The sequence below is a fragment of the Podarcis muralis genome, chromosome 7 (genome assembly GCF_964188315.1).
Source record: "Podarcis muralis chromosome 7, rPodMur119.hap1.1, whole genome shotgun sequence".
NCBI lineage: Eukaryota > Metazoa > Chordata > Lepidosauria > Squamata > Lacertidae > Podarcis > Podarcis muralis.
In genome coordinates, this window is record NC_135661.1 from 26,034,767 (window position 1) to 26,060,378 (window position 25,612).

General features: G+C 45.5%; 1 protein-coding gene across 1 annotated transcript; it reads right to left on the reverse strand.

The window, feature by feature from the left end:
• Positions 1-25,178, reverse strand: LRRC38 (leucine rich repeat containing 38). The gene is made up of 2 exons (XM_028740588.2): positions 24,073-25,178; positions 1-5,565 (listed from the first exon to the last, which is right to left on the reverse strand). The coding sequence occupies exons 1-2, from the start codon at positions 24,698-24,700 to the stop codon at positions 5,315-5,317; spliced, it is 879 nt and encodes a 292-aa protein (XP_028596421.1). The 5' UTR covers positions 24,701-25,178; the 3' UTR covers positions 1-5,314.
• Between the last annotated feature and the right edge of the window lie 434 nt (positions 25,179-25,612).

A 25,612-nucleotide genomic window follows, 5' to 3' on the forward strand; every position in this document is an offset into this window, starting at 1 on the left:
TAAAGCGAGATGAGCGCCGCAACCCCAGAGTCAGTCATGACTGGACCTAATTGTCAGGGGTCTCTTTACCTTTACTATTAGGGGTTAGCTATCACCTACATATGGGTTTAAAGGTTAATTCTCTATTGCTTAGTGAAAAGAAAAACTTAAAAGCCCCCACCCCCCAAAGTCTATTCCATTTCCCCTGGGTCAAGTTCATAGCTGAAGTCGCCTTCCCATTGATGTTTAATAGGGTCAAGTGAACTCACCAATGAGCTGAGTAGAATTTTATAGATTGTGGATGTTAGACATAGGCCTAATCTGGCACCTTCTTAATTCGTAACGCTCAACCATCTATATTGTCTGCTCGGTTTTTCCAGTCGATTACATCAACAGTAGATCATTCAGTTGTAACCATCCTTGACCCCAAAATTTGTTTCACACAGAGTGAAATGGTTTGCTTTCATTTACCCCCACCCCACCTGCAGAATTGATAAAAGTTATTATTGTATTTTTTTTATAAAAAAAATCAAGAACAACATGGCTTGGGAAAGCTCTGAGAGAGATGAGACCTTCAAAGCTGTCAGAGCCCTTGACTGAGATTTGTACTGATGTCCCTACAAGGCACGCACAGAGAGCATATCATCTGGTTCAAGAGAGCCATGAATGAATCAACAGCTCCCAATCACTAGTCCAGGGGTTTCTGACCCCCAGTTTAAAGGACTGATCTACAACCCCCCCCCCATGAAATAAAAAACAACCCACCCATCCAAGACTCCACTGGTTTGGGTGGCTGCAAAATAAATGAATCAGAAGGAACGTTGCAGTGCTGGAGTAGGCTGAGCCCAGTGACCTGTTGGGGATGTAAATCAACCCTACCGGGCCATCTGATCAATCACTAGGTGAACAGAGAGTGGGTGACAAACCCCCTCTTCAGCTGATGTGCATGGAAAAGCTGAGGAGAGCGGACTGTCCCTCTGTGTGTCCCGGGTCCAACTGTCCATGCAAATGTCCATGCAAGAATGTAGGGTGGCCCATCTCTCTTGGTCATGGCCATCACTGGCATGTGAGCAATGGAGAGTTGGCCAAGGATGAATGAAGATATATGGCCCAGTCCCGCCCACCAACTTACCCCATCACACTGGCTTGATGACAGAACAATTATATTACACTCATGCATGCATATTCATGCACACCTAGACCATGCCTGGAGGTGCCCGCCAACATTTCTCCGGTGAAAATAGGGACATCCTTAGGGTTGCCATATTTTGAAGAGAAAAAAGGAGGACACATGTACCGGCACCTGGGGAGGGTGGTGGTGGTACGGGAGCAAGCACATTCTGCAATGTCCTTTCAAAATATGCAAAAACATATCCTGCATTGTGCAAAACTCACAGAGTATGTATAAGTTTTGTACTTGGTTTCCTAGTACTGCATATGCAACATAAAAAGTAGTCTGCTCCAGCACCCCCAGACATTTTGGCAAATTCAAAAAATCCGCCCAGACAGATATTTTACCCCTGAAAAAGAGGACATGTCCTGGAAAAAGAGGACGTATGGCAACCCTGTAATTCAACAACAATAATAACAACAATAACAACTTTATTATTTATACCCCGTCCATCTGACTGGGTTGCCCCGGCCACTCTGTGCAGTTTCCAACATGCATAAAGCCATAACAAAACATTAAATATTTTAAAAGTTCTCTATACCAGGCTGCCTGCAGATGTCTTCTAAAGGTTGCATAGTTACCTATCTCCTTGGTTCAGGGGTTGCATAACTCACCAACCCACCAACATTTCTCTGATGGAAATAGGGATGTTCTAAGGAAAAGTGGGACATTCTGGGATCAAATCAGAAACTGGGATGGCTTCTGTAAATCTGGGACTGCCCCTGGAAAATAGGGACACTTGGAGGGTCTGCCTGGATAATGAGAACACCCTAAAACAGGGGTGAGGAGCTTTTCTTAGCTCAAGGGCCAGATGAACATCTGGGCAACCTTCTGGGAGCCAAGTGGGAGTTAAGGGGTGAGGCCAGAGCCTAAGGTGGGCAGAGCATCAAATGTTAATTCCACCTTTTTATAGTTAGGCTAGTTTCTACCCTCACTCATATGCCCCTCTCTAACCAGACAAGCAAGAGGCATTTATCAAGGATACATTCCCACCAGGCAAAAACACTCAAGGATTGTTGAGGCTGCAGTGTATAGAGGATCCTAAGAGCCAGATGAAGAAGCTTGAGGGCCACATTAGGCCTATTCTCTCCACTGCTCTAAAATGATAACAGTTTTTCTGTGTGATGATGGTGTGGAGAATGGACTTAACAATAAATGCACACTGGGGAGTTAGCTGCACAATCCTTTGCAGTTTTACTCATAAGTAAGCCCTGCAAAGTTCAATGGGGCAAATTCCTAGGTCAGTGTGCAAGGGGCTGCTGGCCAATTTGCTCCATCCAGGTTTGCATTTTCGGTGCTAGTCCTCTCATCTACAATACGAGAACAAATAACACTGAAGACAGTAGAACTGAGCATATAGAAAGTGCTCATCATAGTTTGGAAGGCAAGGCTTCCAGTCCACATGAAGTGGCTTCCATTTACAAAGAAGCCTTCAGCCCCCAAACAAAATTAAACATCAAGAAATAAGAGATGTATCATGTTGATAACAGATGGCCAAATTTTATCATGATCACAATCATAACACACCAGAGAGTCCAGAAATAAAGCAAAAATAGTAAAGCAAAAATTAAAAAGAGAGAGATTTGGCTTTCCAACTCTTCTCTGATTGTCCTAAAGTTATAACCCACCCACCCTGTTTTGCAAGATATTCTTTTAAGCTACAGATATATAGCATTTTCTAAATTACTAAAATAATTTCTCCTTTAAAAAAGTGTCCTTGCTGCAGTATTTTTTTTTAAATGCGACCTGCTCTCTTTCGTTGGGTGGTTAGTTTGGGATGCTGGATGACTTCTGCATTTCCTGACCGTGTGACCACTTTGCAATGCCTTCTCAGCCAAGAAAACTCACTGGGTTAAGCTCAGGCCAGTTCCCGTCCCTCAGCCTAACCTATCTCTCAGGGTTGTTGTGATGAGAAAGTGGGTCAGGGGAGAATGATGCGCCCCATCTTGAGCTCCTGGGAGGAAAGGTGGGGGCATGAATGCAATCAATCAACAATGTTACAGCAAAGAGCAGGATGGAAACGTTCTAAATAAATATAATAAATTTTCATTTTGAACTGTTGGAGTATCTCATGGAGTTAAGGATTCCTCCGCTTGCTTTGCCCTCCTTTCCTCCCCTCCCAAACTCTCATTTAGCTAGGAGTATTCCCTGTTTATGAAACTGAACCATGCACAGTTCTCTTCAGCTTTATACATTACTTATTCACAATGCTATCCAGGGTTGTAAAGACTGCAGAGAGAATAATTGGGTGTACTCTTCCCACCTCAGATCAAATCTATGCTGCCAGGTGCCATAAGAAAGCAGCAGAGATAGCACAGGATAATAAGCACCCCGGAAATGATCTCTTTCAGCTTCTGCCTTCTGGAAGAAGGTATAGGGTTATAAAGGCCAGGACTAGCCGTCTGAGAAACAGTTTCTACACGAATGCAATTCTGGTTCTAAATGCAGCATAAGGGGTCTCTATAGTATAGTGCATTTAAAAATGGGGTTTCAAAGTTTTTAGGGGTTTTTGAATGTTTTATGTAGTTTTTCAATTTCATTGTTCTGCATGGGACAATGACAATAAAGATATCGTATCGTGTGCATTGACTGTATTTATTTTTTTAAAATACTAGTCCTTCCCCCCACAAGAAACTATGTTGATGTGACCGTGACCCTTCTTGTGTGGCATTTTACTGAGGCAGACATGCAAACAGATCTCATTGTGCTGAATGTACAATCATATCAGGGATGCTTTTTCTTTGCTGTGCTTTATCATTAATGATACGCAGGGTGTGAAGGATCAGAATACTATGGCAAATGGTGCCTGCACAGTGCTATGACGATGATTCAGAAAGAGGGTGTTTTTTTAAAAAAGCAGAGCGACAGAGGCTGTCGGTGTATTCGGGCCACATTCATGTTAAGCTATCATAGCTCCCTCCAAAGAATTCTGGGAGCTGTAGTTCATTAACTGTGCTGAGGGTCATTAGGAGAACCCTATTCTCCTCCCAGAGCTACAATTTCCAGAGTTCCCTATGAAGAGGGATTGATTTAGTGGGCTTATTTCACACTGCCTCTTGTCCCACTGCTTCCCCTTGGGGGGAACAACTCTTTAGTGCTCAGTCGGAGCAAACAGCAATTCAGGTTTTCTCTGGGTTGACATTTGCTCCGATTGAGCAGTAAAGAGCAGGCTTTCACTTAGAAAGGAATGGGGCAAGAGGAAAACCACTCAGACCCATGCCTGGAAAGTGTGGTTCAAGCAGAAAACTACTCAGACCCATGCTTTCTGGGTACAGGACAAGCAGAAGTGCGGACGAGCCCCAGGCCCAGCAAGACTTTCTGTTGTTTGTCCAAATGCATCCCAAATGTGATCTTGCTGCAAGCAAGAGGTCGGGTGCCCCAAAACCAAGAAAACATGCTTTTCCTTTCTGTGATTCTGCAGGGTCAGCAGAGCTTAATGTTTCCTCAGACACCAAGGGATGAAACACTTTGATACACATGTAAATTTTGAAACAGGTGGAGGAAATAAACTTCATGAAAACAATGATGCAGGTATCCATAAGAAGGCTTCCTTCCATACCAGGAACACACTGTGATTTACAGTGCAGCTGGGCTAATAATGTTTTACTTCTCTTCCTTGCTGCTCATCTGTTAATCGAAATAACTCTGCTATCTGAAATTGCATCTCACATAATCATAGAATGATAGAAACTCAGAGCTAGAGGATACTTTGAAGGTCATCAGGGCTAACTGTTTGATGCAGGAAATCCAGAACTGGAACATCTCCAACAGATGGCTGTCTTTATTCCTTTAAAAACATTGTGAAAAAATTCTAAAATAAAGACTATTAAAAAATAAAACCCAGAGAGAGAGAGAGGCCAGAACGAAATCCTAGCCTTCTCCAATATTGGCGATCTCTGATCTTCTTTATTTTCTTCCCTCCTAGTAAATCTATTTTAAGATTAATTTTAAACTCTGGATTGGATCAAGAGACCTAACCAGGAAAGGTTCCATAAAACTTAAAGCATTTCCCAGGGATATATAAATGGGGAAATACCATTGAGACTTTGATAGGAGTACTGAGCCCTTAGACATTTGTTTAGTTGCGATGCACTTTTAAATGGTTCTTGTCTCTTCCTACCCTGGTCTTTGGACTTATTCCGTGACACGCCAAGAGAAGGGGGTTCAGTCATCATCATCTTCATCTTCATCATCATCCTTACTGGGTGCACATCTTTGGAAGCAGTTCACAATCAGCGCCAAAACGAAGCTTGACACGATAGCAGCGATGGAGACGGCGACGCCAGAGAAGATTATGATTATAAGGTCTGTGAGTGACAAACTAAATTTGCAGTCCCTGAAACTGGCCTCTGATAATTCACTGAGAAAGATGGTGATTTCTTCCACAGGGACAGTACACTGGATTTCATCGAGACCTGCACGGAGAGAGAGAGGGAAGAAAGAGAATTTTTTCCCCCAAAAAAGTAGCAATGTTATTATTTATCCAGTTATAAATGCGACTCTTCCATGCAAAATGAAGCACGGCAGCTCATTCAAGGAAGGCAAAGATTTTTGATGGTAAGATGAAATCATCCATATAGCAATACAGAAATATAACGTTTGTTTTTTTAAAAAAATATTTATTCAAAGTTTTTAACATTTATCACCCATCACATATAATCCCATCCCCAACAATACAATAAACAAACAAAAGAGAAAAAACAAAGAAAGACATACAAAAAAGAGAAAAAAATTATAACATCAAATCCAAATTCTTAATGTTCATACTTTCCTCACTTTTGGACTTCCTCACAGAAATATAACTTTTGTAAGCATATCCAATCCATTTAGCATGTTTGTAAATTGGGCTTTATTTTATTTTGGTTTTTTGGTTTTGTTTTTTTTAGTTCAGTGTGAAGGCCAAATAACGAGGCAAATCAAGTTGATCTGGGAGACTTCCGTACCCCCACCCCTTGAGATGAAGTGCCGTGACAATACCCCTGCAATTGGATCAGTCCCCACCCAAACCTCTAGCATCATAGAGTTGGAAGGGACCTTGATGATCATCTAGTCCAGCCCACTGCAATGCAGGAATAGGCAGCTTTCCCATACAGGGATCAAACCTGCAACCTCGGCATAATCGGTACATCGCTCTAGCCAACTGAGCTATGCAACCTCTAAACCTCCTGCCACTCTTCCACTCTCATTTTTCTCTCTGTAAAGAACAACTCTACAATTTCCTCTATTTATCTATGTTTCTCTAGGACAGTCGTGTCCAAACTTTTTTCAAAGAGGGCCAGATTTGATGAAGTGAAGGGCCGTGGGGGCCAACCAAAGTTGTTGAGCTTCTTTTAGGATTTTACCCCAGGAAATAAACTGCCACAGAGGCTGGATTAAATGAACCGTCAGGCCGGATTAGGTCCCCAAAACGGACTTTGGATATGCCTGCTCTAGGAGCTCATACACGCTTCTGTTTCTTCCATTACTTCCCCCTGAGAAGACCTGTTGTTTACCATTGAATTGAAACAAACGCCAATCCATTTTTTAGTTTCCAGGCACAGAAGTGGAAGTGTGGACGATCACTTAATCCATGGGCCTTGCAAGAAGTGAGGCTGTCCAAAGTGTTGCCTGTGGAGCACTGAACAACTCTGGATTTTTTTATTTTTAAGGAACAGCAGTAGAGGATTGTGTTGTTGTTGTTAAAACCGTCAGAGCCCATAGAATATGTTGGATCTCTGATCTTCTTCCCTGTCACCACAAGCTACATATGTCCCAAGGTTTTATTTCTTTTGAGAAGAAGCTGCGTGCTTTAAATACACTTTCAATTTATGGTTTTGGAAGTGACATTAGGGCTCATCTAGACTTCCACATGTCCTGCTCCTTTCTCCTGGGGAAACCTGATCTTTGCTACTGAATCGGAGCAAAAGTCAATAGAGTTTTACACGGATTGGTGCCGATAAAGTGTGCGACAAGCAGAAAACTACTCAGACTCATGCTTTCTAGGCACAGGAGAAACGGGAGAGTGGGTGAGCCCAAGTAAGTGTGCCTAGGATCACAGGATAAAGCAACCCTTGTGTTTAAAACGACTAGGAGGCACACACACACACACACACACACACACACACAGAGAGAGAGAGAGAGAGAGAGAGAGAGAAAGAGAGAGAGAGAGAGATCAGCATTTAATTAGAGATTTAACCAGAAGTGAATCATTGCAGCATATTGCAGATTAAAATGAACAGGAAGACCGGAGTTACAGCAGAGAGGAGACGGATCACTCTGAGATTAATCGTAGAACAGGAGACAGGAGGCCTGGAAAAAATCCAGTTCCCTGCGGAGAGGGCAGAAATTCACCCAGATCAGGGAGCGGCATGCAATCCCCAGGGTCAATGCTCAATCCATGTGCAAGCCTCTCCCCTTGTGAGTGAAGAGACAGATTGGGGGCAAGAGCTACTTTGCAATATGAAGTTGCCCAGCTGGTGATGCTCAGCCTTATCCCAAACCCAGTGCTATCCTTCCCCTCTCTGGGTTCTTCTTCAGCTTCCATTGCAACCAAAGCCAGAGAAGGACTCATTGGACCCATCCTGACCACTTTTCTGGCAGAGGCAGGGTGGTCGTGTGTCATCTACTCTATATTTTGGGGAATGGTTTGTATGTTCTCTCTATGTTTGTCTGCCTCTAGAGATATCACCCCCCAACTTGGCATGAGGATTCCCAAGGTGGGACAGTGGTCTTTGTTGGTGTTGGTGTTTGGATTCTGGGCACTATTTTCAATCAAGACGGTTGGTACTGGGTCTGTCTGCCATTTTCAATGCCCATAATGGGCAATGAATCACAACAGAATAGCAGTTAGACTCCCAAATTGCAGTTGTGCTCCCCTGACAATGAAGGAGAGAAACCACTTGATGAGAACATTTTGCTTAGGGACCATTCAAACCCTGATGATGATGATGATGATGATGATGATGATGATTACTACTATTATTATGGAGAGCCACTGTGGTATAGAGGTTAGAGTGTTTTGCTAGGACCTTGGAGACCAGAAGTCCAAATCTCCTCTCAGCCATGAAGCTTGGGGTCCAGTCACTGCCTCTCAGCCTAACCAACCTCACAGATGGGGAGAAGCATGGGTACAACCTTGAGCAAATTGGAGGAAAAGTTGGATAGAACGAAATGCATAAAATAGTTATTCCACTTAATGACTAAATAGGATGTTGAGCAGCTTAGAAAGTATAAAAAATCAGTTACTCAAACATTAAAATATAAGCACTCACAACTGAAAGAAAATGAAAACAACATAGAGGTGTAAACAAGAGAGCCAGGATGGATCCTAATCATAGAATTGTAAAGTTGGAAGGGACCCTGGGGGTCATTTAGTCCAAACCCCAGCATTGTAGGAATCATGACTGACAGATGACCATCCAACCTCTCTCTGCTTGAAAACCTCCAATGAAGGAGAGTCTACCACCTTCAGAGGGAGTCCGCTCCACTGTTGAATAGCTCTCACTGTCATAAAGTTCTTCCTAATGTATGGTCCTTTCTTGTGTGTGATCAAGGGGATGCCTCTGTAAACAGGTGTGTCTTCAGAAGCTGGTGGAATTCCAATACCAATGGGGCCTCTTGTATCTGAGAAGAGAGTGCACCCCATTGCATTGGTGCTACCAGGGGAAAAGCCTGCCTCTGTGTAACCACAAGCTGATGATCATCATTTCATGACAAGACCAACCAGGTTCCCTTTGTCGATCCCAGAGTCCTTACCAAGCAACAGAGGGGACGTCTGCCTTTGTTTAAGGCTTCGTGTGTAAGTAACAAGACCTTGATACAGGCTCAGTGTCTTATCAGTCAACCAGTGCAAGTCTCTCAACGTTGCTGTGATATGTGACTGGTACAGACCCTCCAAGGGACAGTTCGAGATTTGCAGAAGCCATCCCAGTTTCTGATTTGATCCCAGAATGTCCCTCTTTTCCTTAGGATGTCCCTATTTTCATCGGAGAAATGCTGGAGGGTATGAAGTTATCCAACCCCCTAAGCCATCAGAGACATCACCTTGCCAACAAAGGTCCGTATAGTTAAAGCTATGGTTTCCCAGTAGTGATGTATGGAAGTGAGAGCTAGACCATAAAGAAGGCTGATTGCCTAAGAACTGATGCTTTTGAATTATGGTGCTGGAGGAGACTCTTGAGAGTCCCATGAACGGCAAGAAGGTCAAACCTATCCATTCTTAAGGAAATCAGCCCTGAGTGCTCACTAGAAGGACAGATCCTGAAGCTGAGGCCACCTCATGAGAAGAGAAGACTCCCTGGAAAAGACCCTGATGTTGGGAAAGATGGAGGGCACAAGGAGAAGGAGATGACAGAGGACGAGATGGTTGGACAGTGTTCTCGAAGCTACCAACATGAATTTGACCAAACCGCGGGAGGCAGTGGAAAACAGGAGTGCCTGGCGTGCTCTGGTCCATGGGGTCACGGAGAGTCAGACATGACTAAACGACTAAACAACAACAAAGCCATCTGAAGGCAGCCTTGTATAGTGAAGTTTTTAAATATTGAATGTTTTTATATATGTTGGAAGCTGCCCAGAGTGGCTAGGGCAACCTAGTCAGATGGGCAGGGTATAAATAATAAAATTGTTGTTGAAGAAGAAGAATAAAGGTAAAGGTAAAGGGACCCCTGACCATTAGGTCCAGTCATGACTGACTCTGGGGTTGCGGTGCTCATCTCGCTTTATTGGCTGAGGGAGCCGGCGTACAGCTCCCGGGTCATGTGGCATGACTAAGCCACTTCTGGTGAACCAGAGCAGCACACGGAAACACCATTTACCTTCCCGCCGGAGCGGTACCTATTTATCTACTTGCACTTTGATGTGCTTTCGAACTGCTAGGATGGCAGGAGCAGGGACCGAGAAATGGGAGCTCACCCCGTCGCGGGGATTCAAACCGCCGGCCTTCTGATTGGCAAGTCCTTGGCTCTGTGGTTTAACCCACAGTACCACCTGCATCCTCCTGCCACCCATCCCTATTTTCATCAGAGAAATGTTGGAGTAATATTAGCTGGTAATATCAGCTAGCAAAACCAAGGATTGAACGAAAGATTTTCTGCCTATAGAGCATCTCCTCTGCCACTGATCGCCTTTCCTGATTGCGCAGAGCATCCTATGGTAGCAGGAGTGGTGTCAGACCTCATGCTCTTGCCCGATCCCAAGGACAACCAGAGGGATCAGAGGAACATAAGGCAGATGCTGCCTCAGCTTAGCCGCCTGCTTTGCTGACAGATGCTGCTGGAGTTTATTGGGGTTTCAGCTTCGCTCTTCCTATCTGCAGAAATAATCAAATTGGCACATTGCCTCCGGAGGCCCATTGCCCCTGCCATTGACGGGAAGCTATGGAAAGAGCTTCCTATTGGGTGCATTCCCAGCAGAGGAGCCGACTTGCCCCCGCTCTTGAGGGGGCCCAAGTCCTGTGACTTGCTGACGTGGCGCAGATGGCATTACCACTCAATACTGAGGGGGCCCAGCGCTCTTCTTATGATGGGGGGTGGGGCAAATTGTGTCAGCCCCCCTAGCTGGCACGCCTGCTTCCTGACACACCTTGGGAGTAACAGAATGTGAAGCAATCTGGCCTCCATTCCAAGTAGTGAAGGGTGGGAGATTTAGTTCAGCTTGCACTTAAAGCCAAACTTATCTAATTCACACTTTCTGAAACAATACAAGAACCAAACCACAGCCATCCTTCGAAATTCACACTTCTTCAAATTTTGCAATGCAGTTTTCCAGTCAAATAATGAATACACTAGGGCAGAGGCAGAGTTAGCTGCTCTGGCACCCAGAGCGGCGCACATGATGTGCACACAGGGGTGGGGCCATGGGGCGGGGAAAGCATCCCAGGGGGGTGGCACCCACAGCAAGCATCCAAGGGGGTGAGACACTCATTTGGGGTGGAGCGAGCAGCCCATGGCAGGCTGCTTCCTGGGTGGGGTGGGGTGAGCCACACCGCTTTGCCAGCAGCCTTCCTCCCTTCCCTCTTCCTTTTGACAGCTCTGAGGAGGCTTCCCCTCTCCACAGGAAGCAGCCCAGAAGCAGGGGCCAATGGTGTGCCACCCACCTGCGACTCCCAAGCCTCCCCCGAGCTGTCAAAATGAAAGGGGAAGGGGGGAAGGCCGTCGGCAAGGCAGTGCAGCTCCACCCCTTCCCCCGACGGCTCGGGGTAGGCTTGGGAGTTGCGGGCAGGCAGTGCACCAAATGTCACTCCCTCAGTGAGGGCACCCAGGGTGGACTGCCCCCTCTGTCCCCCCTTCCTCCACCCCTGCACTAGGGTAAAGCATGCATATAAATGCACATGTTTGTGAAAATATGGAAGTCCTCTCCCTCCCACAAAAAAAACAACCCTATGGCTTTAGAGTGGCCCTGACGCAACCCATATCTAGGCCCCAAACCAATTCGGGAGCCTTGCACAGTGTTTAATTAGAGCTTAATACCCATTGAAAGGTATTAAAGGTATTTTAAGCCCTTTCAACACACATTTAAAGCACATATTTTGTCCCAATGACTGCTGGGATCACAATTCCCAGCACCCTTAACAGATTACAGATCACAGGATTCTATGGGGTAAGTCATGTGCTTTAAATATGCATCAAATGGGCTTTAATTGCACTAATAACCCTCTCTAGTTAAACATGTGGTTTGGAAGGAGCCTGCGTCTCTCCCCCCTCCCCCCCCCCCCGCCCTCTCGCCTTGCCATCAGACACCCATTCATGGGTGTGTGTGTGTGTGTGTGTGTGTGTGTGTAAAATGAATACTTTTTCAGTGCATTGGTTCGACTTAAGAAAGAAGCCCAGTTACTCCCAAATCCAGCGAGTGATTCAGCTGAGCATTTCAGAACCATTCCTGGTGGCGGAGGTCACATACTTCTTTCAATTTTTTTTCCAATTAGCTGCATGCATTTGGGTGTCCTACCTCCTGGAATTTTGGCATCACCCCCAGTCCCAGCCTCAAATTTCAAACAGTTGCAGTTTGTATTGCAACTCTAGCAAAGGTCCTGAAAATCTAATTACAAGGAATTTTGGTGCTGGCTAAGTAAAGCATCTGGGACATGACGTTTCAGCCACTGCAGAGACACCGGGATTTGGGAGACCCTTTGAAGCGAAGCCACACTATCCTGGAGTTAATAATGTCATTTCCTGGCTGGACAGATTCGTGAAACATTACATGGGACAGAAGGTCGCCCGCTTTCCGAATTGATGGGGGCCGGTTCTCCAAGGGCAGAAGAAAAGACTTCCTCTTTCCTTTAGAGCCAACACAAGGGCATAAAGCTAAGGATGGAAACTGCAGGAGGGGAAAGTTTGCCAGGCATCTGCTTGGCCACTGTGAGAACAGGATGCTGGACCAGATGGGCCCAATCCGGCAGGTTCATCTTACATTCTTAAGGATGCTTCATTTTCCTCCTCTAAATTGCTATCAGGATTTTAGAGTTGCAAACTCGCCAGGATGATTTCTGAAGTGATTTCTGAAGTGATTACATTGTTCTGCTTTTCTTTTCATTTCATTGCTTTTTATTTACTTCTCCAGAGACGTAAATATCGTGTAAATTGGCAACAGCTAAGATCTGGATGTCCGTTCTTAACCTGAAACTGTTCTTAACCTGAAGCACCACTTTAGCTAATGGGGCCTTCCGCTGCCGCCGCGCCGCAAGAGCACGATTTCTGTTCTCATCCTGAAGCAAAGTTCTTAACCCGAGGTATTATTTCTGAGTTAGCAGAGTCTGTAACCTGAAGCGTATGTAACCTGAAGCATATGTAACCCGAAGTACCACTGTACTGTTGTAAAACAAAAAATGGTTTTCTCGTTTTATCTTTTTGAAAAATCACTTTGAGGTGTGTTGTTTTTAATCAAGTGGTGTGTTTTCTTTATGAAATGAAGAACAAATTAACCTCTATCCTGACTCTTCCAACATTCAGCTTCCTTGGATGAGAGAGAGAGAGTTCAGTCGGTTCAGCATGCCTCTCTTCATCTCAGGGTTGTGGGTTTGAGCCCCACGCTGGGCAAAAGATTCCTGCATTGCAGGCGGTTGAGGTAGATGACCCTCCTGGTCCCTTCCAACTCCACAATTCTATGATACTATGATTTTATTCTAGAATGTCCGTGAGCTCTAGTGCTATGAGAAAGGGAGAAGAACATTGCTCTAGCCCCTCTCTCCTTGCATGCATAATTTTATAAACTTCTATCATGTTGCCTCTTAAGGGCTTGTCCGCACTATTGCATGCCCCATGTCTGAGCCAGTTCCCCCTTGCACCTATCCTTTCTCAAAGAAAACCTGCTCTTGACTGATAAATCAAACAAATGCCAATCCGGGAAAATCCCAAATTGCCATCTGTCCCGATTAAGTCCATGAGGAAGTGTGGACAAGCCCTTACTAAAAAATCCCAAATGCTTCAACCTTTCTTTCTTCAACCTTGCTCCATCCATTTGATCTGTAGCCATTTATGGACAAACCCTGGCACCCCTGCTAGCAGTTTACAAACGAAATGCATCCTGCTTAGTGCTTTCATGGCTGTAGTTTTGCCTGCAGTGACTATCTCCTTCCTCCAGCCCCACCATCTGGGATATATTTGGCTATGTAGCAATAAAGACCTGAATTCTTGAGCGGGAGAGGAAGCGGCTCTCAAATCCTGCCTGCAGCTACCTGAGCAAGGAAACATGGAAAGCACACATCAAAACTAAGTGCCTAACAGAAGACAACCCAGGAACCTGTGCTTTGACAGCTAAATGGAGCAGATGAATGTCTTGGGGGGAGGTGGATGACTGTGATTTTCTCGTCTTTAGTGGGTGTGTTTGAGGTTTCTGCATTTTCAGAATGCAGCATGAGAGAGTGTGTGTTTATTGAAGGCTGGATTTGGGGGGCTCCCAAATGCCTGAAGGGTTGTCAAGAAGGCACCTTCTGGGACCAAGATGGCACCTTCTGGGACCAGTGTGACCACCATCACTTCTTATGGCGCCTGGAAAAGGTCTTGGTATATATGTCCACTCAAAAACCCACAAGTTCAAACCTTTGATCATATTCCTCCTGCTCACAGTCCATCCAGCTATAGCTGAGGACTGGAAGGATGCCTCAACCTTTACACTGACCGTGTGGTATAAAAAGACTCTGTATTTTGTTTCCTTGGAGAAGCTAACTAATGAGCTAAAAGTCACCAAGGGCTTTGTCGCACTGCAAGATTAAGTGGCCATATCTGGCGCGGTGGGGATCTTCATTTACTTACAGGAGGTACTCGTGGAAGAACACTTAACCATTTTTTCCACGTGTTTTCTGCAAGTCGTGTCCTCCATCATGAAGGGCACGTGTTGCGGTGAGATCACCGTAAATTGTCTCCCTGTTGTGGGGCGGGACCGTTTGGATGGCCACAACTCCCCATTGGCTGCCCTTCTGTTGCTGGGGCAGAAATTTGGCTGGTTGGGGTGGCTATTGGCTGCTGGGGGGCTATTTAAGCTGCTGCACGTCTCTGGAGAGTTTCTCTTTCTTGCGACGTGAAGCGGATCACCCGCCCTCCTCTCCCTTTATTTAGGGGTGTTCTTTTGGCCTTGCTATGCCTGTCTAAGGGTCATCTGTTTTGGAGCAGGGGCCCGGTAGGAATCTTGCCATTTAACTGATTGGCTTGTGCCACTTGGTTTTTGCCTAAAGGTAGAGTAAAGGGACGCCTGACTATTAGGTCCAGTCGTGGCCGACTCTGGGGTTGCAGCGCTCATCTCGCTTTATTGGCCGAGGGAGCTGGCGTACAGCTTCCGGGTCATGTGGCCAGCATGACTAAGCCACTTCTGGTGAACCAGAGCAGCACACGGAAATGCCGTTTACCTTCCCGCTGGAGTGGTACCTATTTATCTACTTGCACCTTGACGTGCTTTCGAACTGCTAGGTTGGCAGGAGCAGGGAACAAGGAACAGGAGCTCACCCCGTCGTGGGGATTTGAACCGCTGACCTTCTGATCGGCAAGTCCTAGGCTCTGTGGTTTAACCCACAGTGCCACCCGCATCCCTTTAAAAAATATTTTTGCCTACCATGTAGCAAATCGTCACAACTTTGTAAGGTTGGTGGTTAGGCATTTGGTTCAATGTTTTGAGGAGGGGATGTGGTTGGTTGTGCCTGCCCCTCCATCGCTGCTGCTAGGGAATTCCATTAAAGGAATCCAGGGGCTTGCCTTGCTTTTGTCCGAACCCTGTCAAGGGGCTAGGGCCATGCCAGAGCCTCTGGGAGCATCTGGGGTGAGCTGTGAGATCGAATCCAGTTTCTCGCTCACCCAGGATGCTTTCCCTTACTGACATATGGTGGTGCCCAGTGTCAGTCCTGCTCCTGCCACCGTGCATGTTCAGGTAGTCTGGAACCAATGCCTAAGCAACCACTCACATGCTGTAATCAATAAAGTTGTGGCCAAAGTTAATGCCAAAAACCTTAAACTAAAATCTGTGTCTATTGTGTCTTTACAGTTACAGACACTTCAGGTTACAGATGCTTCAGGTTACAAACTCCACTAACCCAGAAATAGTACCTAAGGTTAAGAACTTTGCTTCAGGATGAGAACTAAAATCATGCTCTGGCGACGCAGCGGCAGCGGGAGGCCCCATTAGCCAAAGTGGTACCTCAGGTTAAGAACAGTTTCAGGTTAAGAACGGACCTCCAGAACAAATTACGTTCTTAACCTGAGGTACCATTGCATTTTGGGGGTGGTTTGGGGGGGTCTTCACAAGCAATAGCAATTTCACAGAATTTGAATTTTAATACAATTTGTATTGCAATTTGAAGTTATGAGATTGCAATTAAAGTCAATATGAATACTCAGCGAGACAGGTGCCCCAGCCTCCCATCTTCAGCCACAGACACACAGGCATGTCAGGTCTGTTCTTGTACCCAAGAAATTGCTTTGGCGAGATGCAGATAAATTACCAAGGGCAAGCCCAGCACTTCAGCCCAGCCATATTTATTTAAGTGGTTTGTAGAGGTGAGCATTTAAAGCCTTTTATGGGAATGTCTTGAGTCGTCGCAAGAGTGACCTTGTTTACTAATGGCTGATGCATTTTTAACATTACTTTTAATTAGAGTTTAAGTAGTCCTCGAAGTGTGACAGCGGTGTCTCCTTTCCCTCATCCTTGACCTTCTTTCGCTTCTCTCTCCCCACCACCACCGTCACCACCATCTCTGCTGCCTTACAGTGCCTTGGGAGACATTTTCTTTCCAGGTAAGGAGAAAATAAAAGAAAAGACTCTCTCATAGCACCACATAGTCCACCAAATGAAGGCTCTCCTCAGACACTTCGCCAATGAAGTACTTGTTTGGATACCATGCTAATGGTTCCTCTGAGCCAAAGCCCTTGCTCCACAACACACAAAACACACACAGTGGAGACTAAGGATGGGCAAATCTGTACAGTCTGATTTCACACAGTTCCTCATTTCCCCCATAATCCTGTTCAGTTTCCCATGTTCACACATCAGTTAGTTTGCGAATTATTATCCTTGTGAAAATTCATCAGCATTTTGGTGTGAATTTCTCCCGATATACATTCTTGTATATGGTGCATATTTGTCTAATATACACAGTTGTGCAAAGCAATTGCCTGTAACATAATGCAATTGTGTATGTTGTTTTCCCTAGTACAGTAGTACCTTGGTTTTCGAACAGCTTAGTTCTCGAACGTACTGACTCCCGAACACCGCAAACCCGGAAGTGACTGTTCTGGTTTGTGAACTATTTTTGGAAGCTGAACGTCCAACAGGGCTTCTGCAGCTTCTGACTGGCTGCAGGAGCTTCCTTCAGCCAATCAGAATCCGCACTTTGGTTTCCTAACGTTTTAGAAGTCTTCCAAGGTACAACTGTATCTGCATTTTGGAGGGCACATTTACCCTAGTAAATAAATGCAGCTCATAGAGGATAATGGGTGTATCTACATTCAAACTTTAAACGTTCTTTTTACATTTAAAAGTAAGAGGCTAGGGCACCATCACCAAAAGGAAACATCAAAGATTATTTTGAGTGGGGGCTAATAATAATAATAATAATAATAATAATAATAATAATAATAATAATTTATTATTTATACCCCGCCCATCTGGCTGAGTTCCCCCAGCCACTCTGAGCGGCTCCCAATCGAGTATTGAAAACAGTACAGCATTAAATATTAAAAACTTCCCTAAACAGGGCTGCCTTCAGATGTCTTTTAAAAATAGGATAGTTGCTTATTTCCTTGACATCTGATGGGAGGGCGTTCATATATATATATATATATATATATATATATATATATATATATGAGAGATCCATTATTTTTATAACACTGCCAATGGTCTGGAAAGGCATTTGGGTTGAAATCTTATTCATTATCATTATCCTCTGAAGCGGTTAACACATATTTATGGTTCTGAACCTGGCTGGATAAATCCCACTCACAGCTGAATCCTAGTTGGGAATTCGGACTAAACCAAAACATGATTCCCTGGTTCTGGCTCTGTGTAGGGCTGGGGAGTCAATGCATCCCTGCAGGGGGCGGGGAGCCACCTAGTGTGAACTTCTGTGCAAGGATAACAGCATTTTCCTCTACAGAGCATTGCTTCCCAGCAAACACACAGTTACGACTCCCTGGTTCCGTATGAAGGCTATTGGAAGGCACCCCAGCTCCGGGGCTGGGGGGGGGGCAGGAAATCCCATATTAAAACACAATCGAACTAGACCAGATTGCTGGCATTTTTAGTCCTGCCAGACATCCTGCCATCAGCTGTTGTTCTTCTTTGGGGAACTGAGCACACAGAGGAGCAAATGGTTTCACACTGGAATGGATCTGCAACCCCATTCAAAACATATTCCAAGAAGTCTTTTTTTTAAAAAAAAAAAGAAAAAAGGTGTTAGCATCCAGCCAAGGAACCATAATAATCTTATCCCCAAGTGGAATTAAGCTTAGGTATATGTAACTACGGGACGCGGGTGGCGCTGTGGGTAAAAGCCTCAGCGCCTAGGGCTTGCCGATCGAAAGGTCGGCGGTTCGAATCCCCGCGGCGGGGTGCGCTCCCGCTGCTCGGTCCCAGCGCCTGCCAACCTAGCAGTTCGAAAGCACCCCCGGGTGCAAGTATATAAATAGGGACCGCTTACTGGCGGGAAGGTAAACGGCGTTTCCGTGTGCTGCGCTGGCTCGCCAGATGCAGCTTGTCACGCTGGCCACGTGACCCGGAAGTGTCTGCGGACAGCGCTGGCCCCTGGCCTATAGAGTGAGATGAGCGCACAACCCTAGAATCTGTCAAGACTGGCCCGTACGGGCAGGGGTACCTTTACCTATATGTAACTACATTTGCTGTGTCCTTGAAATACCCTCAAACTCGTCCTTTTTCATTCTCACCTACTGTTAAAATTCGGATTGGGAGAGCCTCACAGCGGAGATTCAAGGGAATACTAATTTCAGAGAGATTCCTGAATCTAATGTTCTTTCTGAGAGGAGAAAGGCGATTGGGGTTCCTTCTTTCTGGTGGCATAAGAAAAGACCTGCTGCAGGATCAGGCCAGAGGTCTATCTAGTCCAATATCCTGTTCTCACAGTGGCCAAACTAGATTCACCAATGGGAAGCCCACAGGTCACCACACAAACTTCCTAAGAGCTATTTCCTTGATAAAGAGGAGCTGTGAACATTTAGAAAACGGAACACCTTGGTGTGTTGGTGTGTGTCTGCCGTTTTCAAATACGAGAAGGAACAAAACGTAACCGGGATGTGAATGGTTCTGGGAGTTGTTGTTATGGTGGCGGTGGTTCTGTCTGTCAAGGGTAAGAATGAGAGGAGACAGACTGATATCTAAGGAGAGAAAATCTAGAACGAATCGAATCAAAGACAGTGCTCCAAAATATAATATTTGTTGGGCAGCAGGGCTCATTACCAATTGAGACTGCGTCATTACCAGTTGAGACTGCGTTGCTGGAATCATTTAAGCTTGGTCAGATAAACATCGTAAGGTTAGATAGATGGTTTAGGTGACACAGGGCTGGATAAAGGGGAAAGAGACGGAGTCCAACAGCACCAGATCCCATCTGGTTTGCTCTGTGGACCAAACATGCAGATTCCCAGTGGCTGGTTTTTAGGTGCATAATGCCTCTTGACAACGGAAGGCAGAGCATAGCCATCCTGGTTAGTAGTCATTCATAGCCCCGTGATCTGCGATTTTCTCTGCCCTGAGCCTTCCAAGTTTAGAAAGTTGAATTGCTTCATTCAGAAGTGTCCATGTGTCTTTCTAAAAATCATTTTTGAAATGTAGACATGAGTGATGGTGCTTATGTAGCCAAATTGGTGGGTGTGGTCAGGGGGAAAAAGTGGACAGAGCAGTGGCCGTAACTTATATTTTTCTAGGGTAGGCTATACATTTCAACCATACGAAAGTTGGGGGATTCCCTTCTCATATACCTCTCTTCATCCTCCATTGATAAAGAGACATTATTCCAGTACTGGGAGAGAATTCAGGCAGGCAGAAGCACTTGGGAAGGGTGTGGATGAGAGAAGTGACCTGGAATATAAATTTCATCAGCATATTTTCCTTCCTTTAAAAGGCCCCATACAGATGTCAGCCCCAGGAGATCCAGTAATTTTCTAATTTGCAAGAACCAATGAGACACTAGTGAATGCGGAAAGGCATTTCCATCATTTTCCCAGTTTCACTGAAGTCTGGAGATGAGGAGGAGGAAGTGTGTCACCAAAAATACAATGATGAAAGATTGCATCTGCTGCATCAGTGGCTGCATCAGTTTCTCACTTTTCCAATTTCAATTTCATTTCTCCACATTTCCACATCAGTTTGTAATTATTATTATTTTTTAAAAAGAAGTTCTCGTGAAAATTCACCAGCATTTCTGTGCAAATTTCTCCCAATATAAATCTTTTTTGTACGAAATTTTGTACACATTTTTGCAAAACCATTTTCCTCCGTATAATTCATTTTTGTATGTTATTTCCACTAATATATGCATTTTATACATACACACTTTTAAATGTATTTATCTTGGAGAACTGCATTTCAAAATTCGGAGAAGTGCAAATTCCAAAAGGCAGCTGTGCTTTGGCTTGAATCTTGCTTTAAGAAGTGTGGTAAGTTCACCTTTAAATGTGAACTGAATTGAATTTTTCCTTGAACCCTAACCAGAAACCTCTCACAAGCCACTGTCATTCAACATCTGGGGCAGGCAGGTGACAGTGTGCCTTCTATCACATCAGTTTGGGTGGATCTACTGCAGGGAGAAGGGACGCGGGTGGCGCTGTGGGTTAAACCACAGAGCCTAGGACTTGCCGATCAGAAGGTTGGCGGTTCGAATCCCCACGACGGGGTGAGCTCCCATTGCTCAGTCCCTGCTCCTGCCAACCTAGCAGTTCGAAAGCGCGTCAAAGTGCAAGTAGATAAATAGGTACCGCTCCGGCGGGAAGGTAAACGGTGTTTCCGTGCGCTGCTCTGGTTCACCAGAACGGCTTAGTCATGCTGGCCACATGACCTGGAAGCTGTACGCCGGCTCCCTTGGCCAATAAAGCGAGATGAGCGCCGCAATCCCAGAGTCAGCCACGACTAGACCTAATGGTCAGGGGTCCCTTTACCTTTACTGCAGGGAGTACCAAATATTTTGGACCAGTGGCCAAAATTAGATTTTTGAGAAAGTGCTGCAGGTGGCAGTAGTGGTAGCATTACCCAAAATCGCTACCATTTGGGGGTGGTTTGTGACATAGAACAAATTGATTGCCACTTCTAAACAGGCAGAAAAGGAGACAGAGCCACAAAATAGTGTGGGCATGGTCATTGGTCAGTGAGGAAAAGGCATCTACATCAGCTGCACCCAGGCACACTCCTAGAGAGAAGCTCTTTGGAGCTTTCATAGGGTTGGCGTCATATCCTGGTATCCAAGAAAAAGTGGACATGGAACCCATGCATGTCCAGTGTAGGAGAGGCCAAGTCAATCGGAACAGGAATGGGGCAAGAAGAACAATCACTTGTGCATTGTAGATTTTTGAGATCTTTTGAGGAGACCTTTTGCAGGCACCATAGGAGGTGCAGATGGCCACAGTGGGCACCATGTCAGTGACCCCGATCTGGTGACATTTAGGCTGCAATCTTATGCTCACTGACTTTGAAGTGAACCCCTTCCTTGTGCCTTGTGGTCCTGATCCTGATGATCACCCAACAATGATGCAATTTAAATTTTAAAAATGAAGCCCATTTCTTGCATTCACATAATTAATGACTGGTGCTTTAATGTATTTTTAAATTTCTGTTGGGAGCTGCCCAGAGTGGTGGGGTAGAAATAAATTATTATTATTATTATTATTATTATTATTATTATTATTATTATTATTAATGGGATTTACTTCTCAGTAGACCCGCATAGGATTGTACTGCTAAACAGGAGAAGTGTGATCTGCGAGCTTTGGTGATTAGCATGAATTTAACAGGAGACAGGTCCCTGAGTGATTATTATACTGTTAGAAAATCTGTGGAATGCTCTCCCCAGGGAAGTTCGCCTGGTGCCTTCACTATACACCTTTAGGCGCCAGGCAAAAACATTTACAACCAGACCTTTGCCTGACTTGATCTATGTCCTACACCCTGTTTAAAGATGCTGGCTCTTTGGGGTTTTTTTTTTAATTGGGTTGCCAGTTTTGTTTTGATTTTATGTATTTTATATTTTATGTGAACCGCCCTGAGACCTTCGGGTATAGGGTGGAATAATAATAATAATAATAATAATAATAATAATAATAATAATAATAGAAAATGAACATGGAAGTCACAGCCTGCATCATCTTCCCCAACCTGGTGCCCTCCAGATAACTCTTCTGAATGATGTTGATTGGAGTCATACCCTAACGTATCTGAAAGACACAAGGTTCAGGAAGGCTGGTCTACAATTAGCCATTGTGTGTGAGAGAGAGACAGTGTGTTTGTTTGTGTGTGTGTGTGTGTACGCACGCACGCACGCACACACATACAATAGGGGCTGCGCCCCTGCTTGCTCCACTCACCAACCCCTTGCCATCCCTCCACCCTTTACTCTCAGGAGCTTCCCTTTCACACCCCATGCAATTACTAAGTTTTCCTTTGCCTCTTGAGTTTATAAATCCAGCATTGTGACAAGGCACTACAAATCCTCCAATGGGGCTGTGATGACAGACTTCACATTTTCAATGTATACAGAAATATATGCGAAGAGGGTCATTGTTTTTTCAGCGTTGAATTTTAAAAGACATCTATGAAATCCAAAGGAAAAAATGGGGACATGGGATTCTCCTAGGGAAAAGTAGCAGGAATCAGAAACTTTCCCTGCTAGAAAAAAGAATATCCCGTAGAATACTATAGAAATATTATAGTATACTATAGAAACAATTGGAGCTTATCACTTAGGAATTCTACCTAAAATGGAAACAGAAGCAGAAATTGCCAGTTTTCATTTAATTGTCCCCTGATAACCAATAATGAACCCAACACTTAGTCACTTTAGTTGCTTCAAGTGTGCAGGTGATATACTATTATGTTCCCACAACACTATTGTATTTGCATTGCATTTCCTTTGCACTGAAATGTATGGGATGGAATAGCATGACGGTATAATTAACATAATGAATTATGTAAATTACATCACAGACGATGTTGAAATGAAGGGTGCTTTTTGCGGTAAACGAACTGCAGCAGAATGGAAACAGTGCTGCATGGATGAATGCAGGGAAGAATGGAAAATGTTGCCTCCTTACATCTCTAAGGGAACCCAGCACCCATGGAACATTACAGGGGGGACTGGAGTCCATGGCCTAATTGCAGCTCTTAACATACTGAAGCCAGGCGAGTGTCTATATAGGAGCAGGTGCTTCAGAAAAGGGGGGGGGGGAGATGCAATGCTAGATGCTTTGGCAGTGCTTTGTTAAAAGCTCTCTGATGGCCTCGGGGAGAGGCCGGCTTGCTGTGTCATAAGGCTTTGTCCTCCATCAGCTGATCCAAAGTGGCAGAAAGATCTGGTGTAGTTCTAGAGATGTGGAAACTGCTGAACTACACACACACACACACACACCAATTCTTACAGTTCTTTCACTGGAGCAGCAAACCTGCCTCTGATATCACTTCAGGCAAAAATGCAGTGACAAATCACGTTATTGTTTTTCAAACTATCCACACCACTCCAATCCACTTGGAACTTCTAGTTGTCAGGAAATTGTGGTACTTGACCCAGCCTAGCAATTCAGTGGTGCACCCCCTGTTTCTATCAACTCATGGAACCCATCCCCCCACTTACACTTGATTTGGAGAATTAATGTGCCCTTCCCTGACAAATGGGATGCACAATTGCATATGATGATGATTCAAAATGGATAAATACGCAGAAACTATTGAAGTGCCTCTAGACAACTTCACACGATTTGCAAAATCCATGTTATCTACAAAAGCTGGAGTTTGGGGAAGGGGGGGTCACAACGAATATGTCGCTTTTTAAACAAATAACCTAAAAGAATCTCCCCTGCGGTTCGATGCGTGAACTGAAGTAGCACAAATAAAGTGGATATTCCCAGCACATTGTCACAAACCATTCAGTATTCAGAGGGCTTATTGCATGTGACGGCGGCGCTCCTTATTTATGTACACAGCCTCCAAGAGTCTCTATTCTGTGTTATCCTATTTGACAAGGCCCCCTGTTTCCCTATGTAGTTAAAGAGCATAAGAAGCTCTCATTATTAGGAGTTCTTAATTGCATGCAGGAGGAGTCCCCCCCCTCCCTCCTGCCAGTGGAGAAACTCACCATCAACCTGCCTTAGACGGCATAGATTTTGCTCTCACGGAATCAACAGACCCAAGAAAGAGACCATCTGTCCGCGAAGAACAGCCTGTACACAGACAGGAAGACAGACAAAACAAGACAAAGCTGGGTGGCAGGCAGCATGCCCTGGGAAGCTTTGGAAAAGATTTACCTTTCTGGAGCTTGGGCGCATTAGCCTCCAGCCAGCTGAAGAGGCTGGCAAAGTCACAATCGCAAAGCCAAGGGTTGCCCTCCAAGCGGATGGTCCGGAGGTTGGGCAACGCATCAAAGGTGGCCACATTCAACGTCTGCAAGTTGTTGTCGTTCAGCTCCAGGACCTGGAGCTGCTTCAGGCTCTCAAAAGCAGCCTCGTCCACCTCGGCCAGGTTATTGTTCCCCAGGCTCAGCTTGATCAACTTCTCCGCCGACTTGAAGATGCCGGCATCCAGCTGCGTCAAGTTGTTGTAGCTCAGATCCAAGTAGACCAGCTTGCTGGAGCTGCTGAAGGTGCCGTCCTGCAGGGTGGCGATGGAGTTATTCCTGAAGTCCAGGTAGACCAGGTCACTGTAGAAGATGAAGAAGTCTCCCGGGATCTCCTGGATGTTGTTGTCAGCGATGAGAAGTTTCCGCACGTCCAGCGGGAAGGGGCTGGGGACTCGGGGAAGCCCTTGGTCCCGGCAGTCAATGGTGTGGTAGTCCATGCAGCTACAGACGGAGGGGCAGAGGTGCCCCGAGGGTAAGAAGAGCAGGCAGAGAAAGAGCAAAGGAGATAGGCAGCAGAGCAGGGGACATGGCCACATCGTCAGGCACAAGCCAAGTGGGGGGAAGCTCCTGCTGCTAGGAGAACGGCATTTTTCGTTGCCGCCGCTGTTCAGTAGCAGTACCCGTGTGTTGAAGAGATGGAGCGTGCGTGCGTGGCTTGGAAGTGTGTTGTTTTATCCGAGAGATCACATATCGTAGATCAGATAGCAGCAGGCTAAAGAGGAGGCGGGGAAGAGAGAGAAAGAGAGAGAGAGAGAGAGAGAGAGAGAGAGACTAGTGGAGAGGGGGGAGGAGGAGATGAACGAGAGGATTTGTGCAGGCAGGGGAATGAGAGTACCATCGAATGGAGGGGGGAATGAAAGGCGACCGAGCAAACGGATGAGCCTCTTAAGGGTTCAGCGCTAAAGGAAATGAGGGTTTTGCTGCCAAAAAAAGGCCTTGTCAGCAGCAACAGGGTTTCCAATAAGGGAGCGGATAATAAAAACGAGGCTGGCTGTGTCTGTCATTGAATGTATTTTTGAACACATTGGCTGACGCTGCAAAGGCAGAAGGAGGCAGAGGGCAGGGCTGGACGTGGCGTTATTGCTCCTCAGTGCCTCTTTCTCCATCTCTGTGTGTTCCACATTGAATGTAGGCTCTGGCAGGGGAGTTTTGTTAAGGGCTCCCCTTTGGAAAGGGAAAGCTGCCCCTCCCCACAAAAGCTGATCTCTCTCCCCCCATCAAGAAGGAGATGATGTAGGGCTTAACTTGTGCCTCTGTAAACGCCATGCTAGTTCACAGCAAGGCCGCTTTTATGGGGCTGTCCTTGGAGACCCTTCAGAAACCAGTGCAGGAAGTTGTGGCAATGCACCCAGTGAGAGAAAGTCACTGGGAACCACAGTGTCTGCCTATGAGTTGCTGGCAATCACATGTGAGGAGAGCTGCTATCGCTCCCAGGTCCTCTTTGTGGG

Coding starts and splice junctions, on each gene's coding strand:
- LRRC38 (XM_028740588.2), bottom strand. CDS start 24,700: ATGTGGCCATGTCCCCTGCTCTGCTGCCTATCTCCTTTGCTCTTTCTC. Junction 5,566..24,072: donor TGCGCCCAAGCTCCAGAAAG/GTAAATCTTTTC, acceptor CTCTCCGTGCAG/GTCTCGATGAAATCCAGTGT.